Source organism: Canis lupus, chromosome 4, assembly GCF_048164855.1.
Source record: "Canis lupus baileyi chromosome 4, mCanLup2.hap1, whole genome shotgun sequence".
Taxonomy (NCBI): Eukaryota; Metazoa; Chordata; class Mammalia; order Carnivora; family Canidae; genus Canis; species Canis lupus.
This window is the reverse complement of record NC_132841.1, coordinates 74,661,714-74,678,902: the sequence shown is the minus strand read 5'-3', so window position 1 is coordinate 74,678,902 and position 17,189 is coordinate 74,661,714. Positions and strand designations below refer to the sequence as shown.

The 17,189-nt window shown below is 46.0% G+C and overlaps 1 protein-coding gene across 3 annotated transcripts in view; it reads right to left on the bottom strand.

Moving 5' to 3' along the window:
- The window catches only part of ADAMTS12 (ADAM metallopeptidase with thrombospondin type 1 motif 12), a 255,697-nt gene extending 239,150 nt beyond the window's left edge, over positions 1-16,547 (bottom strand). For all 3 annotated transcript variants that reach the window (XR_012030322.1, XM_072824981.1, XM_072824980.1), the window contains exons 1-2: positions 16,138-16,547; positions 7,347-7,708 (exon numbers count right to left, since the gene is read on the bottom strand). Coding sequence is in view for 2 of the 3 variants with exons in the window: in XM_072824981.1 (XP_072681082.1) it covers positions 7,347-7,708; positions 16,138-16,264 (489 nt within the window). In the remaining variant the exon portion in view is untranslated. The remainder of the gene's footprint in view (positions 1-7,346; positions 7,709-16,137) is intronic.
- Positions 16,548-17,189: the final 642 nt, after the last annotated feature.

Below are 17,189 nucleotides of genomic sequence, written 5' to 3'. Positions count from 1 at the left end.
CTTCAACCACTATTTATTGAAGGTTTATTAAGGAACAGAGCTAAACATGATGAACAAGATGGGGTGAGGGAAAGAAAAGTTAGGCAAAAAAGAAAAGAAAATATCAGGTATTGTTGGTTCTTTTTAAAAATAATATAGACAATGTGATGGAACACTGGAGGCATCTACTTTAGATTGGTCAGGAAAGATGATAAGTTGAGATCTGAGAGATGAGAAGCAGCAGTTAGTAGAAATTTGAGGGAAGAGTGTTCTAGGCAGAGGGAACATGAATGCAAAGGCGATGAGGCCAGAATGTGCTTGATACATTTGGAAAACAGAGAGGTCAGTGTGATAGAGTATGAAGCAGGAGGGCAAGGTGATGGGGAAGGAGGGCAGAGAGGTGGGCAGTGAGCAGGGCAGGGTAGTGAGTCTGGAAGCCAGGACAAGACATTTGGATTTTATCCTACTGCGATGGGAAATAAGTAGAGATTTTAAGCAGCAGAGTGCACTGCTCTCTAAATGTGTTTAAAAGTCCAGTCTGGCCACTGTGAGAAAAGGCTTGCAGGGAATTAACACAGGAAGTGGAGGACACCCAGGAGGTCAATGTCATGGTCCAGAAGAGGCAGGATAGTGACTAGAACTAGGGCAGAGTTTCTCAACCTCGAAACTGTTGACATTTTGTACCATATAATCTTTTGCTGTGGAGGTCCGTTCTGTGCACTGTAGAAAGTTTCCAACATCGTTGGCCTCTACTCACTGGAAGCCAGAAGCAATCTCCCCTTCCCCAGTTGTGACAACCAAAAATATCTCCAGACATTACCAAATATCCCCTATAGGTCAAAACTACCATTGTTGAGAAAGACCGGACTAGGGTGTCAGCTTTGGAAGTGACAAGAGTGGTAGATTCTGCACATATTTTGATGGAAGAACTGACAAGATTTGTTGATAAGAATAAATATAGAGCGTGAGAGAAAGAGATGAGTCAATGATAGGATAATTCCATGGGGTTTGGCCTCGGCAACTGGAAGAATGGAGTTGACATGTAGAATGATGGGAAAGACAGCAGAAGGAGGGAATCAAGAGTATTGCTTTGAACATGTCAAATTTGAGATTCTTATTAGGCATACGTGTGGAAATGACAAAGAGCTGGAGTTCCAAGGGAATATCAGAGTTAGATACTACATTTAGTTGTTACTCACATACATATACAGAGGCAGATGATACAGATGATAGGCAGATGATAGATAGATAGATAATAGACCAATAGATAGACACAAAAGACAGATAATTATACAAATTGATGATTAGACAGATGATAGATAATAATGATAGATGATGAGTGAACAGATGGATGGATGGACACACAGGTTGACAGATAAGTAGACAGCATTTGGGATTGATCAGGATCACCTAATAAGAGGGTGAAGTTAAAGAAGAAGGATCCATAAAGCCCCAGGACACTCTAATAATTAAAGATATGGAAAGGAGCAAAGGATGCTGACATAGAACTCTCAGAGTGGCAGGTAAGAGTAAAATCATGATAATTGTGGTGTCACTTAAACCAAGAGACAAAACTACTTTAAAAAAGGAATTGTGCCACATGGTGCTGAAACACAAGTACAAGGAAACCAGAGAGGCACCCCCTGGCAACACGAACTTCACTGATGCCTTGACAAGAGCAGTTTTAATGAGGTGTCCCAACAATGTGAGTAAAGAGATTCAGCTACTCCTACTAAACCAATAAGAGAACTAGATATTTTTCTAAAGTATTTGAAGCTGTTATCTACAACAGTGTGAGATAAGCAGGGCTGACTAATGGGATTATCCATCTCTTTCATGTAGGAATAGTATGTAAGGGGCATGTAAGGGTTAAGGCAGTCACTGAAATGAAGGTTCTTGCTACAACTTTTGAGACAGCTTGCACACTTAAAAATCTATAAAAAGGGGAAATGGCACTGGAATTCTTCAGACCAAAAAGAAATAATAAATCATACTAATGAGGCATAAAAATGTAGGTTACATCAGAGCAGACTCTACTCCAAACCTGCTCTGAATCACTGAGCTAAGTCTCACCTGAGAATAAAATGCAGCCATGCCACTGGGCCCCATCTTTCAGCAGCGGGGGAGACAGAAGAAATTGCTATCATTCTACCAGACTAATTTAGAATCAGAACACTCTCCAAAACAGAATACTTCAAGAATAAATATGAGTGAACAAACCAAGCAAACAAATTTGCAAAAATGGTTTCACTAATTTTTCCCCAAATAAATTCTCTGACTAATTAAAGTAAATTAAAAAAAATACAAGGCAATTATTGAGTCCATTTCATAGCCTCATTCTCAAATCACACTAACGACTTAATAGGTGGGAGGGCCTGCGGACCCACAAAAATAGCCCACCTAATGGGTGATACATACAAAGATAAAGACTGGGAGAATTTCTGGTGAGAAATGCCATCAGAGTGAGACTTCTTCCCAAGGATCAATAGAATTCTCACCTTGGGAAGGAGGGAAAACCAAGCATCATGGACCTTTCAGTCCCATCTGTCAACCTGGATAGGTCTCATGGGAAGAAATGGGAGAGACCTACCATGTTCATGGATTGGACTAAACAAATGTCAATTCTCCAAATTTATATATAGGTTTAATAAAATTCCTACCAAAATCTCAGCAAATTTTTGTGGTCAGATTATTCTAAAACTTATATGGAAAGGCAAAGGAACTAGAATTACTAAAACAATTTTGAAAAACATAAAATGGTAGGAATCAGTCTACTTGATTTCCACACTAATTATATAGCTATAGTAATAAAGATTCTACTAGTAGAATAGAACATAAAACTCAGAAACAGACTCACAAAAATACGTCTAAGTGATTTTTGACAAGTATAGAGGCAATTCAATGGAAGGAAGGTAGCCTTTAAAAAAAGAAAAATGGTGCTGGAACAACTGGACATCCATAGGCAACAAGAAAAACAGAGAGAGTTCAAATGAACCTCTACCTAAGCCTCATATCTTACACAAAAATTAATTCAAAATGGATAATTACTTAAACATAAAACATACACAGAAGGAGGGGCTGAGGGCAGGAAGGAAATGGGTGTGTCTATAAAAGATCAGCATGATGAGGCACCTGAATGGCTCAGTGGCCTTTGGCTCAGGTCATGATCCCGGGGTCCTGGGATCGAGTCAGTTATCAGGCTCCCTCCAGGGAGAGAGGCTTCTTCCTCTGCCTATGTCTCAGCCTCTCTTTGTGTCATTTATTCATGAGAGATGAATAGATGAATAAAATCTTAAAAAAAAAATAAAAATAAAAGGTCAGCGTGAGGAATTGTTTGTCATGGAAATGTGGAGCATCTTGACTATATCAATGTCAAAATGTTGGCTATGATATTGTACAGTAATTTTGCAAGATGTTACCATTGGGGAAGACTGAGTCAAGGGTACATGGGATCTCTCAGTACTAGTTCTTATAACTGCATATGAAACCACAACTATCTTAAAATCAAGCATTAAACTGAAAAATAGAACTGAAAATAATACCTCTTTGAAAATTTTAATCCAGACTTGAGCTCAAAACAATAAAGAAAATCTCAATGTGCCAAAAAGGAAAAGGAAAGAGAGCTGAGTAGGAGTTGAAGCAGAGTAGCCCTCAAGAGAGAGTGCCATGACCAACTAGCTAGCTATTCAGATTAGGGTTCAGGATCTAATTCCCTGGTAGGGGCTGGAATCGAGGCTAGGGTTTAAGATAGAACCAAAAACCACATTCACTATAATAAAGCCTGAGCTGAGAAATACTGTCCCTGACTATGAATAAGAATTTAGGGATCCCTGGGTGGCGCAGCAGTTTAGTGCCTGCCTTTGGCCCAGGGCGCCATCCTGGAGACCCGGGATCGAATCCCACATCGGGCTCCCGGAGCATGGAGCCTGCTTCTCTCTCTGCCTGTGTCTCTGCCTCTCTCTCTCTCTCTCTCTGTGTGTGTGACTATCATAAAAAAATAAAAATTCAAAAAAAAAAGAATTTAAATTTTATATTTATTAAAATAATAAACAGCAAAATATTTACTAATTTAAGCATACAGTCCAGGCAATGGGAACCTAGACCAAGCCATCAGTGTTAATGGGGTACCCATGAAGGGTTTGAACCCCAATCCTATATCATGCCTAAGCGTGGAGTATAACAGTTTGCAGAAATCTCAGATAAATAGTAACAACAAACTAACCTCAGACAAATCGTTGTAGGGCCCCTGATAATAGCAAATCCAAAAATCCCCACGAGGATTCTCACAGGTAACGATTCCCACCGAGGATGATTAAACAACACAGTCTCTCCATCAAAGAACTTAGAACTAAGTTCTCAATCAACTAAACTGTTCAAAAGAAACAAATTCTATAACTTCAAGGTTATAAAGACATGAAGGGAGAAAGAGATGAGAATGGTAAAGACAACAGAGGGAGAGCTGCTGGGCTGGGACATGAGCTGACTCACTCAAGAGCAGGGTCCAAGAGGATGGGGACTAGGGCCATGTGGAAGGTATTAAAAGGAGGAAGGAGGTCACCCCACCCCCTGTCATGAGTGACCTTTCTTGGGTCTTCAGTTTGCAACCATCTGAGCCTGCTCCAAGGGAAGCTAAGTGGGCCTTAAATTATAGACAACTCCAAGAGAACACAGCCTCCAACATTAGGATGACTACATCTAAAGCAAAGAATATGCCAGCCCTGAGCCAGAGAAAGGAGGAGCAGATGTCCTGCTCCACATGAAAACGCTTCCTTCCTCAGAAAGCCTTCCCGAATGCCACCTCTGTCCTTAGGGGTAGGAGGGGGCCATCCTGTGAATTTGAGTGTGGGGTCATGTTTGGATGAGAGGGAAAATAAATATCCCAGAAGTCAGATCCCAGATTAGTGATTAGGTGAAATCAGACACAAATCCAACCACCCTCCAATCCAATCTCACCCTTTTGATGAGGAGACTGGTGATTATGGCAAATGAACTTGAAGCCGGCCAGCCTGAACGCTCACAGAAGGGAAAGAAACTCATTTGGATTTTAGTGCCTATTTTATAACTGTCCATTAGCCGTTCAATTCTGTATGAAAGACTCCAAAATAATTCCAGTAGATTGGTTCCTTTTTTTTTTTAAGATTTTATTTATTTATTCATGAAAGACACAGAGAGAGGCAGAGACACAGGCAGAGGGAGAAGCAGGCTCCATGTAGGGAGCCCGATGTGGGACTAGATTCCAGGACTCCAGGACCACGTCCTGGGTCGAAGGCAGGCACTAAACCGCTGAGCCATCCAGGGATCCCCTAGATTGGTTCTTCTGGCAAAATCATTCAGCAATTTGAATCTAGAATTTTCCATCATCTTGGCTACATTAGTCCAAGATTAATCATTAGTTAATATTTGCCTCTTTGTACAAATGGGCTATACAGTCCTGATCTCAACTACTCAGTTCTGCTGTTGTAGTTGGAAAGCAGCCTTAGATAATATAAACACATGGGCTTATCTGTGTTCCAATAAAACTTCATTTACAAACCCTGGCCTCAATTCCACTAACTGCAGTTAGTATGAAACAGGAATTGGAATCTGAAAATGCCCACATGATAGTCAGGACTGCTCCCCGGGGCCATTTGAAATGGAACAGTTCTCAATATTCTGTGCCCAAGCCTGGAAAAATGCTAAACAGTGTGCTAGCTCCCTTAGAAAGCACAAGATGAAAAGAGGGGGCAATTGAGAGCAGCAGTTTCTCAACTCTGGCTACACGCTGGAATTATTGGGGGAGAGTTGCTACTTTAGAGTAATATTGGCTAATGATGCTAATTAATACCCACTTATGCTAATCTATTAGCTGGCAACACCTACCGCACATTAGAATTTCCCAAGGAGCTTTAAATAATCACTGATGTCTAAGCTCCACCCTCAGACCAGTTAAATCAGAATACCTGGAAGGACGGGTGGGGGGAATGGACACTTTTTAAAAGCCCCCCAGTGGATCCTAATGTTCAACCGGGGTTATGAATGACTGCTCTACTCCAGTGCTTCTTAAACTTCAGTGAGCATCAGAATCTCCTGGAGGGCTTATTAAAATAAGGGCTTCAAATAGATAGCAGAGACAGAAAGTAGATTAGTGGTTCCCCAAAACTAGGGGAGATGAAGGAATCAGAGGGCGACCGGTAAAAGGTAGAGAGACTCGGGCTCAAATTAACTGGTGCAATAAAGTTATTCAACATCTCCAAGCTTCATCACCTACTAAAAAGTAACCAAGATGGGGACCTGGGGGCAGAAGAGGACAATGTACATAAATCACCTCATAAACCACACATTCCAGTACCTGGCATATTGGAAACATTAAAAAAAATGATAATAGCAGTCAATAGCCATGGAGTGTATATTATTCCTAAGCACTCTTCTAAGGTGTTTATATATGTCAATTCATTTAATTCTCACAATAGGGCAGCCCGGGTGGCCCAGCAGTTTAGCACCGCCTTCAGCCCAGGGCCTGATCCTGGGGTCCTGGGATCGAGTCCCGCGTCGGGCTCCCTGCATGGAGCCTGCCTCTCCCTCTGCCTGTGTCTCTGCCTCTCTCTCTCTCTGTCTCTCATGAATAAATAAAATCTTTTTTTAAAAAAATTCTCACAATAGCCTATTACAGGGATTAGCAAAAAATTTTTTTTTCCAGTGGAAGCCAGATAGCAATTTGGGGGCCTCATGGGCCATACAGTCCTGATGTCAACTACTCAGCTCTGCTGTTGTGGTTGGAAAGCAGCCTTAGAGAATGTGAACACGTGGGCTTATCTGTGTTCCAATAAAACTTCATTTACCAAAACCAAGAGGCAGTCGGATTTGGCTGCGGCCCGTCCTTCGCCAAGCCCTGCTCGAGGAGGTGGGTTTGCCGGATGAGAAGACAAAGGCACGAAGGGATAAACCAACAGCCTACGTTCCCTACGAAGGATGACCACGAAGTCCACACCGTCAAGGACGATACCGCCGCAGCTGCTACCACCACCATCACTACTAGTGAGCCTCGCCCTTCAGCCCACATCCAGGCTTTCCTAATCCAAGAGCCGCAGGCCGGCCAGCCAGGGCGATACCCTCTGAGCGGCCTCCCTTCCCGCCGTGTGGCTCCTGGTTTAGTGTCCCCTGCTCGGGGTGGCGGGCCCCCAGCACCCTTACTCTTCACGCCGCCCAGATTGCTCCATTGGACTCCTATGCAGGGCTCCCCAGGCCACATGGCAGCCGGGACCGTGTGCATCACAAGCGTTCGACTGGTGTGCACTGAATGTGTGGGTGAACCCACTGGTCCTGGGGGTGCAGGCCGAGGGGACAGGAGCCTGGGGGCGGGGAAGGAGAGGACGGACGCGGGCACTCACCAGTCCCTGGCAGGCGCTGAGTGCGGCAGTCCCCATCCTGGTGCCCTGTTGCAGAACCGTGCCCGTCAGGTGGCAGGGGGGCGCCGAGGAAGCCACCATCTCCACGTGGGACAGGTTCCCGTGTCTCCTCTCCAAGATATAGCTTTCGGAAAGAAATCCCTGAGTGACTGACAAGTTAAAGAACAGGTCCTTGTCCTCGTGTGAAATCCTGTAATAGGCCCGATCCTCCGGGCCAGCCAAATCTCTCCTCCTCCGGTTGCTGGTGATGGGAGGGTGCAAGCCATAGGACAGAAACCGCCCGCTGGCGTCTACCCGGACGGGGGCCACCACGTGGTATTCGGGCAGGGCCTTGATGAAATGCTCTGAAAGAAAAGGAGACAAAGAATAAAACCGAGGGCTGCCGGGGTGGCTCAGTCAGTTAAGCGTCTGTGTTTGGCCCAGGTCCTGATCCCGGGGTCATGGGATCGAGTTCTGCATCAGGCTGCCTACTTCTCCCTCTCCCTCTGCCATTCCCCCCCCACTTGGGCTCTCTGGTTCCATCTCTCTGTCAAAAAATAAAATTAATAATAAATTTTTTAAAAAAATCTTTTAAAAAATTTATTATTTAATAATAAGTAATAAAATAATAATTTTTAAAAAAATCTTTAAAAAGACTGATGAGCACTGGGTGTTATGCTATACACTGGCAAGTCGAACTCCAATAAAAATAAATAAATAAATAAATAAATAAATAAATAAATAAATAAATATTGAAAATTTAAATAAATAAATAAATGAAAAAACTGAGAGAACTTTCTGCTGAGTCTATGGCAAGGTAAACGCTCTGCCATTTGGAACTTAGACGTTAGCTTGTTGATTGCAAAATACTGCTAATGACCCGATGTTTCCAGGTCCTGTCCACCGTACAAGCACTGTCCCTATAAATTCCCTGAACAACTCAAATCGACTCGGGGGGGTCCCCCCCGGGGTGACCCGTGGCAGCCTGGGCCGACCCAGGGGCAGCGCTCCGATGGCAGATGCTTCAGCAGAGACGAATTAAGCCGAGAATTCATTGACGAGGTGTACTGTTAGGAAGGGGCAAGGTCAGCACGAGGAATGTTTCAAGTCCTGAGTTCGTTAATACAGATCACAGAGCTTCACTGTGTATCGTAAGGAGCTTAAGCGCCTCAGGAACTTCCATTAACTCGGGTTCGAGAAAAATGCGAAGCAGCCTACCGGTGGGGTCCACTCTGAGAGGCCCACACCGGCCACAGATCGGTGCTCCATAGCGTGGGCAGGGTGCCTAAGGACACGTGGGTGTCTCTTTTTGTTTTTACAAAATATACAAAATAAAAATGGGAAGATGAAAACAGCCACTCTGAAAATGCAAGACGGGAACACCTGTTCCTTCCACACACAAGAACACACGGACCTTTGGCTTGCTCGTGTTTAAATCCCCAGCACTTCCTCCGCATCCTGATGTCTGAGGATAACAAGGAATCTAACTGGCAGGGCCTGATCATCACTCAGGATTACAGACTTCTTCAGGCAAACCAGTAGCCACTTAGAAAAATGACTAATCTTTTGGGGATCCCTGGGTGGCTCAGCAGTTTAGTGCTGCCTTCAGCCCAGGGCATGATCCTGGAGACCCGGGATCGAGTCCTGTGTCGGGCTCCCTGCATGGAGCCTGCTTCTCCCTCTGCCTCTCTCTCTCTCTCTCTCTCTCTCTCTCTCTCTGTCTCTTGTGAATAAATAAATAAAATCTTAAAAAAAAAAAAAGACTAATATTTTGCTTTACAGGAAAAAAAGGAAAGAAAAAAAGAAAAGGAGGAAGGGATGAAGCGAGGAAGAGAAAGAAAAACAAATTCCACTTGCTGCCTCCCAGATGTATTCCTTGCACTTTTCAGCTTACATTGCTTTGTTCATGTTACACCCCAACTACTGTGTCTTTTGCACTCTCTACCGATAATCCTGTTTATTCCCACTTATGCTTTGAAGTTCCCAACGCTAGTCCCCCTTCTTCTTTCTCCTAATGTCCCTGGTTGAAGTCCTCTCTCCCTCCTCTGCACCCCCAGGTCCTTACTTTCCATACCTCCCGGAACAGCCTCATTTTACAAAGCCTTTTGTTCGTCAGACTTTATTCCCTAAGCTTTTGGAGGCCAGAATCTTGCAGGTCGCAGGTGTCTGGCTCGTAACGTATTGCCGTATCAGTGAGCAGGTTTGTAGCTGATTAATTAAAAGAATTGGACTTAATGGGGGACATTTATAAAATGGCCTCCTTTCCCAGACAACCACCTTCCAACATATTTAGGAAATTGTTCATTTCTGCCTTGGATGAAATACAGGGCAGAGCACAGAGTTTTTACTCTTAGGTACTAATAAATAGTCTCAATATTTTAGATGTTTACATCTACATTTTTTTAAAAAAATCCAGAACCATTGTTTCTAATTGCAACCATTAGGAGCAACAGATCACATAGCAACATAGGCAAATCTTTAAAAACAATATTCAGTGAAAAATAAGATACAAGTTAATACAGAGCCATTGACATCAATGGAAAATACACAAAAACAATACACTACAAAGTCGGCCAGAACATATGCAAACAAAAAATACATATGGAACCCATTAAAATGGTTTTCCATGAGGAAGAATGAGAGTAGGGACAAAAATGCATAAAAAAAAATAAAGAAAGGGGTTTTGTACAAATCAATGACGCTAGTGTGCCATGACTGAGTCACATTGACTCAGTCCTCTATACTGCCTTCTCTCCATGGAATATCTGGACATATTTAGTATCAGAGTTTCACTGACCTTCCAGGTTCAGAGCTTAGGAGAGGCAAGGCCAGGGTGGGTGGAAAAAGGGTGGATACAGTTGGCTTCCCTTCTATTCTTCTCAGCTTACTCTTTTCTTCTACTACTCACAGTGATGTCTCTGGCTTCTCCAGGGTTAGAAATAGATGGAAATTAGGGGCAGAAAAAGTCTTACTCAACAGTGCATAAGCCATCATCTTGAGGTGGGCCCAGCTGTGTGTGGTCACTGCCCAGAGGCTGACTTCTCCCTCAGGAAATGCTTCTCTGGGCCTATCTCTGAAGATGCATCTCAAAGAATTAAACAAGAGTTTTGAAAATATAAAATGAAAGATAAAGCTTGCCTAGGTTCCAGGACCTACTCCTCAAAGAAAAAAAGAGCAAACAAATTTAGGGCTCTTGACCCAGTTGCTTTCAATCTCGTGGGTTTTGAAGAAAGCCAGCATAAGGTGGCTATACAATAATCTAATGATAGTAACCATAGAAGCCACTTAACGAGCACTTGCTATGAGCCAGGTACCGTAAGTCTCTTCTCCTTCAGTACTTAACAATCTGTGACACAGATTCAGTAAATTCCCAGTTCATAGATAAAGAAACTGAGCCTAAGAGAGGTCACAGACCCAATATGCAACATTACTTACTACTGAAATCTCATGCTTCCTCTTTCAAAATCATGTTCTTAGCCACTGCACTTCATGTACATAAGCAGTTGCACTTGGGAGAGAGTTGAAGGGCAGAATAGTAGAGTAGAAGTGATACTACTGCTCCTGGGGATATGATCGGACAAGAAGAGGAGGGCATGACTTCTTTAAGAGGCCTCAATATGGGATCTCTGGGTAGCTCAATGGTTTAGTACCTGCCTTTGGCCCAGGGTGTGATCCTGGAGTCCTGGGATTGAGTCCTGCATCGGGCTTCCTACATGGAGGTTGCTTCTCTCTCTCTCTCTGTCTCTCATGAACAAATACATAAAATCTTAAAAAAAAAAAAAAAAGAGGCCTCAATATGCTCAGCAGTACAGGGAGATAGATAACAATGGCCTGTTTATCCGGTAGAGTAACAAGAGATAAGACTAGATTTTCTTCTTGAGTTTATTGTAAATGAAGCAGCTAAGCCATGTCAGCCGGTAGGTGTGGATAGAAATAGGAGTGTGACTCATACTGGTGGCCTACCCCTAGTTGCCTTGTCTATACAAGGGCATCAAAATATGAGTATTTACCTCGTAGGGTGGCTATGAGGAGCTGGTGTATTAATACATGTAATAAGTGTAGAACAGTGCTACATTTATTACAGTGGCTATAATTAGTATTAAAGATAGACAGTTGGCCACCAAGGATCATTGTGTCATAAATAGATATAACCTCCAAGCAGAGACAGGGGAAAAGCCCACACCCACCTTGGCTTCCTCTCAGTAGGTATTTTGTTTGGAAGAGGAGGCAGCTATAACCTTGGCCAGGAGAAAGCAGAGCCCAGAGGGGATATGACAGGAATGGAGAAAAAAACATGTCAGGAAATAATAATAGGCCCTCATTTTTTTACCTCAATTTTTACCATTGCTGCGGTCAAGCACAGCATTCAGAGTATACCAACCTGGTCTCTTGCTGTATCCTTATGGTTCTCTGGGACAGATATTACTAACATAGCCCCTCATCTCATTAGCCCTCATTCCCACCCCTGCAAAAAGACAATGAAGAGGGGTGAGGATTCGTTCCAGGGTGACCTGACCCCAGAGCCCTAACCCTGCTGCCCTTGCTGCTTCTCAAGGGTCTGCCACTGAGAACCAGATGTCAAGATGGGGCATCAACAAGGCTGTGGTTGTTGGAACTGAGACACACTGTAATCACATCACAGTCTGCAGCTTTATGGAAATACATTATCAGCCCTGAGCACCTCGCCTTACCTTACCTAAAATTAGACTCGAAACCCTCAGTCACAAGCATTGATGATACTTCATGAGAAACTCTGTGCGAAGCCTACTGGCACAAGTGCTTTTAGAAATACACACCACCAAGCGATCTTTAACCTTCTGCTTACGAAGAAAGGAGACCAGTGAGAGAATATTTATCTGCCAGATTTTATAGTTTTGGTAAAATCTATACTTAACTCTTTATACTGTGTATTTAATTTTTTTAAAAAGATTTTATTCATTTATTCATAGAGACAGAGAGAGAGAGAGAGGTAGAGACACAGGCAGAGGGAGAAGCGGGCTCCATGCAGGGAGCCCGACACAGGACTCGATCCCAGGTCTCCAGGATCACGCCCTGGGCTGGAGGCAGCGCTAAACTGCTGCGCCACTGGGGCTGCCCTATACTGTGTATTTCAATGGATTTCTAAGACTCTTTATTAAAAATGAGCAATTAAATTCTCTAAGAGTCAGAAGTTCATTTTCTTTCTTTTTTTTTAAGATTATTTATTTATTTATTCATGAGAGATACAGAGACAGAGACAGAGAGAGAGAGAGAGAGGCAGAGACACAGGCAGAGGGAGAAGATGACTCCATGCAGGGAGCCCGACGCGGGCCTCGATCCTGGGACTCCGGGATCACGCTCTGAGCCAAAGGCACCTGCTCAAACCGCTGAGCCACCTGGGCTGCCCAGAAGTTCATTTTCATAATTCTCTTCCATGGAATGTTGCAACCTTTCGAGTATATTTTTGTCATAGGAAACTACACATGGCAAGATATAGAGGATTATGTTGATCCCTTCAAAGTTGGAAAATATGCCACAGGAAGCTGGATTTGCTCACCAGCCCTATGACTACTGACCTCCAGACCATAATTGCTTATGATAACTAACACAAATAAAATACCAAAACTGTGAAGTATCTTCTTACATAAAGAAGATATATGAAATAATTTCTTCCTTATTTTTTTTCAAATAGCATAGATAGGTGATTACAACGTTCATTTTGAAGCCCACGTGAACCATTTGCCTTGAAACACTTCCCCTGTTCCCGCACAAACTTGTGCAGCCTCAAGCACAACTCTACCACAGGCCAAACTGTCTGCTCTGTTGATTTCAGAGTCTCTGGGAGCAAAGGAAATCATAGCAACAGCCGGTGACTTGTAGACAGCACAAGGAACAAGGAACCCAAGGGGCTATCCCTGGCTGTACAAGAGAGGCAGTGTGTTATGTGCAAGACCAGTATTCCCCATTGTTCTGGTACTTGGTTGGGAACCAAGAAACCTTGTGGAAGTCGTTGCACGTTTATATATCACAAGTGAGTGATCTGGAAAGAATACTGGGCAGAGTGTCAAATCTGCCTCTTCTGGTCCCTGAAAAGACTGGATATACCTCTGTGCTCTTTCCCAGGGCTAAAATCCTGCCTCTGCCCAACCCATAGAACTAAAAAGAATGTTAATGATTACCTAGGATCAGAATGCTTCCAACCACGGGACCCTGTGCAATCCCCTTGGGTGAAGCGGCACTTAACAGGTGCTCACTGAATACATGCTAACTGACCCACTTCTAAGCCCCCCCCCGCATTCCTCCTTGGAAAAATAAGGATGGCAGAGATGATATCTGAAATCATTTGCAAGTTTAAATGTGCAGAGATTGGGTGCGATTCAAAAATGTTGTCAGAGTAGAAATGGAAATCTAGGGACATTGGTTCTTTGTGAAATGATAGACTGGTCACTGGGGCAAAACCCAGGTCATCCTAGTCCCAAGAGGCTTAGAGTTTTCTCATCCCTTCTCTCCATCTCTCTCTCTTTCTCTCTCTCTCCCTCTCATTTGTTCTCCGTCTCTCCACTCGGTTCTAAATGACGCCTGCTCAGAAATGTCTCTGTTGCACCAAATGTGGATTACTTTTAAATCCATTGGTGAGCTGATTAAGAACAAATACTCTGGAGAAAGACTTTAAAAATGGAAATTATTTTTAAAACCTAAGTTTCTGTGCATTGCTAATAAACTCAGAGCACTCTGCAGCTATTTTTCTTTTTCTTTTTTTTTTAAGGTTTTATTTATTCATTCATGAGAGGGATCCCTGGGTGGCGCAGCGGTTTGGCGCCTGCCTTTGGCCCAGGGCGCGATCCTGGAGACCCGGGATCGAATCCCACATCGGGCTCCCGGTGCATGGAGCCTGCTTCTCCCTCTGCCTGTGTCTCTGCCTCTCTCTCTCTCTCTGTAATTATCATAAATAAATAAAAATTTAAAAAAATTATTCATTCATGAGAGACACAGAGAGAAAGGCAGAGACACAGGCAGAGGGAGAAGCAGGCTCCCTGCCCGGGGAGCGGCATGCAGACTCGATTCCCGGACCCCGAGGTCACAACCTGAGCCAAAGGCAGACGCTCAACCACTGAGCCACCCAGGCACCCCAATACAGCTATTTTTCAATATCAAATACTTTCACCACGTAATCCCAAAGGTGACCAAGAAAAATAAACATCTCTCACCTTCCAGAGAGAAGAGAGCAAGGCCCAGGGAGTATCTGCTCCACACTAGGCTAAATTCACTTACAAAGAAGATGGGGAGCAAGGAGAGCTGAAAGCCAACCCAGGAGAATGCGTATCTTTGAAGCAAATCATGTCCAAATGCCCTGGGAAGTGCTCACAGGCTTTGTCTGTGCTGCCAGAAGGGAGACTTTTCACAAAGAGGCTGTATTTCAAAGAAAAACAAATGCTGCTATTTTAAACTTGGGGGTGGGAGATGGTATCTGGAACGTTTACACAAGCAAGTGCTGGCTGATTGACATCTAACCCTGGTGTTCGGGCTCCAGCTTCCAAGGAAAGCAAAGGGGCTTGCTTCTGATGGCTCTCGAAGTCACAGCAGAGGAGTTCTCAGCAGTGTTTGAACTTTGCCACGTAGGCAGCCCCCTGTGTGGACACCCTCTACAAACACAGGCTGGCGAGCTGTCACCCAACTGATCCTGGTCATTAATGGGGTCAGAATACTAGGGCGGCTTCTCAAGGCCTGAGCATAGTCAGCAAACACTGGACTGTGCGCGTGTGCGTGTGTTGTTCTTATTGCTGCTAAGAGGACAGCCTCCGGAGCCAGGCTACCTGAGTTCAAAACCTCACTGCACCATGAGCTGGGCCCCTAAACTCCCCAAGCTTCCACAGCTTTAAAACAGGGACAGTAGCAATGGCCCAGCAACCCCAGAAGGCCCTTGTCGCTGGGTGCTGGGCTGACACAGGGTGCCTTAACGGTCTTGGCACATGACAGTTTCTCCAGCCACACGGGCCATTGCTGCCGCTCTGTCTTGTCCTAGAAGCCAAGGAACTCCCCACCAAACACAAAAGTGTCTCTGATCTTTCAAAGTCCAATAAAAAAAAAGCAGAGGCAGCAGCGCTGCTCCCCTCGAGGTGTTGGGTTTAAATAACAACTTGTCCGCACACCCCCTCCAGTGTTTTCCAGAGCATTGCAGCTCTCATCACAATCCCAAGGGGATGCAGCCAGCTGCACGGGGAAGCCGGGACAGGCAAAGGTGAGCCCCTACAGGGGTAATCCACCCCCCCCCCAAAAAAAAAAGAACTGTTATTTTCAAAACACAGACCTACATCTTTCCAGGAAACCAAAACACAGCCAAACTCGCTCAGCAGGGGGCCGGAATCACATTTCCCCTCCCCTGTGCAGAGCTGGAACTAACTAGAAACACTGCAATGACTGCCAGGGGCCAGATGGAACTTTAAAAAAAAAAAATCATTTTCCCTGTTCAGAATTTGAAAAAGAGAGGACTGAAACAGTGCAGCACTGAAAGGGGAGACAAAAGGGGGTGGAGGGAGGCGTTACCAGCTACCTCTTGGGCCTTTCTGCTGCAGCAACGGGGTAGAGAGCGGGGCACACTCGCCTTTGGGGGAGAATTCAGGACTGGCCACTTTCAGCACGGAGCTCTGAGACGCCCCGTGTCACTGAGCTCCAAATTTCCTTAGGACTCCGCCGAACGGTCTTGCAGGGTTCAGCCGGAGGGGGAGGGGGAGGGGGAGGGGAGGGGGGGAAGCAACCAACTTTCCACGCGTCTCTCCGCCACGGCTTTCAAAGGAAATAAAGAAAAGCCACTAACCTTGCCTCCTGTCCGGGAAGTGCACCGGGCCGGGCTGAGCCTGTGTCCCATGGCAAAGGGCCCCAAAGTTAAGGAGGTGAGCTACAACGGAGAGCCTTGCAAGCCAGCTCCTCCGGGCACATGGCATGGTTCAGTTGTTGGGGGCAGAAAAGTCAACGCGGTCTAGCGCTCAGCTCAAGGGATCAAGTCCCCGCCCGCGGCCGAGCACAGAGGCAGGGGACATGGCCCAGGGGCGGGACGGAGCGGAGCGGAGCGGCCGCCAGGGGCTGGGGACCTCGATCCCCCCTTCCCTGCCCAAAGGGGACTGACTGAGCGGGCGGCGCCTGCTTTCCGCGGGCCGTGGACCGGCCGCCCAGCCCCGGTCCCCAGCCCGGGTCCCCACCCCAGCTCCTCACCCCGGGTCCCGCCCGCGGCCGCCGAGCCTCCGGGCCGCGCATCTTCCCGCGGCCTCCCGCCCCCGCGCCGCCGGCCCCGCCCAGAGCCCGCCGAGCCGGCCAAATAGGGGAGGCCCGGGACAGGCACCCGGGGCGGGACCGCGGGGGGGTGAGCCCCCCACCCCCGGCGCTGAGGCGGAGGTGGGCCCGGGACCCCGCTCCCTCCGCCTCTCCCCTGCCAGCTCCCCGCCTGGCCCTGCGCCGCGCAGACCCCTCGTGCGCCAGGCCTCTTGGGGTTCCCTTCCAGGGCAAGCTGGGGCTCCCACTGATGGGCAGTCTCTCTCTTTGCCGAGTCACGCAGAGCGGAAATGGCCTGCACTCATCTTCGAGGTCCACCCTGGGCAGGCCCCTTCAGGGGCACCCAGAGATGAGGAGACCAATGGTTAGGGCCCCACGCGGAGCCTGCGGGTCCCCCAAGTGCTTCTCTACGTTTACAGCAGGGCCTTGCCCGGCCCCCCTCCACTCACCCAAAGGGAAACCAGGACAGTGGGGGAGATAAAGAAGCCTGAGACCACGTGAAGGTGTTTCTCCAGTTTACCTGCACAGGCTGCTCTGGGAGGGGGACACCCATTGGGCTCAAGCTTTACCTTGAGGAGAGAATGCTGCAAACCAGGGAGC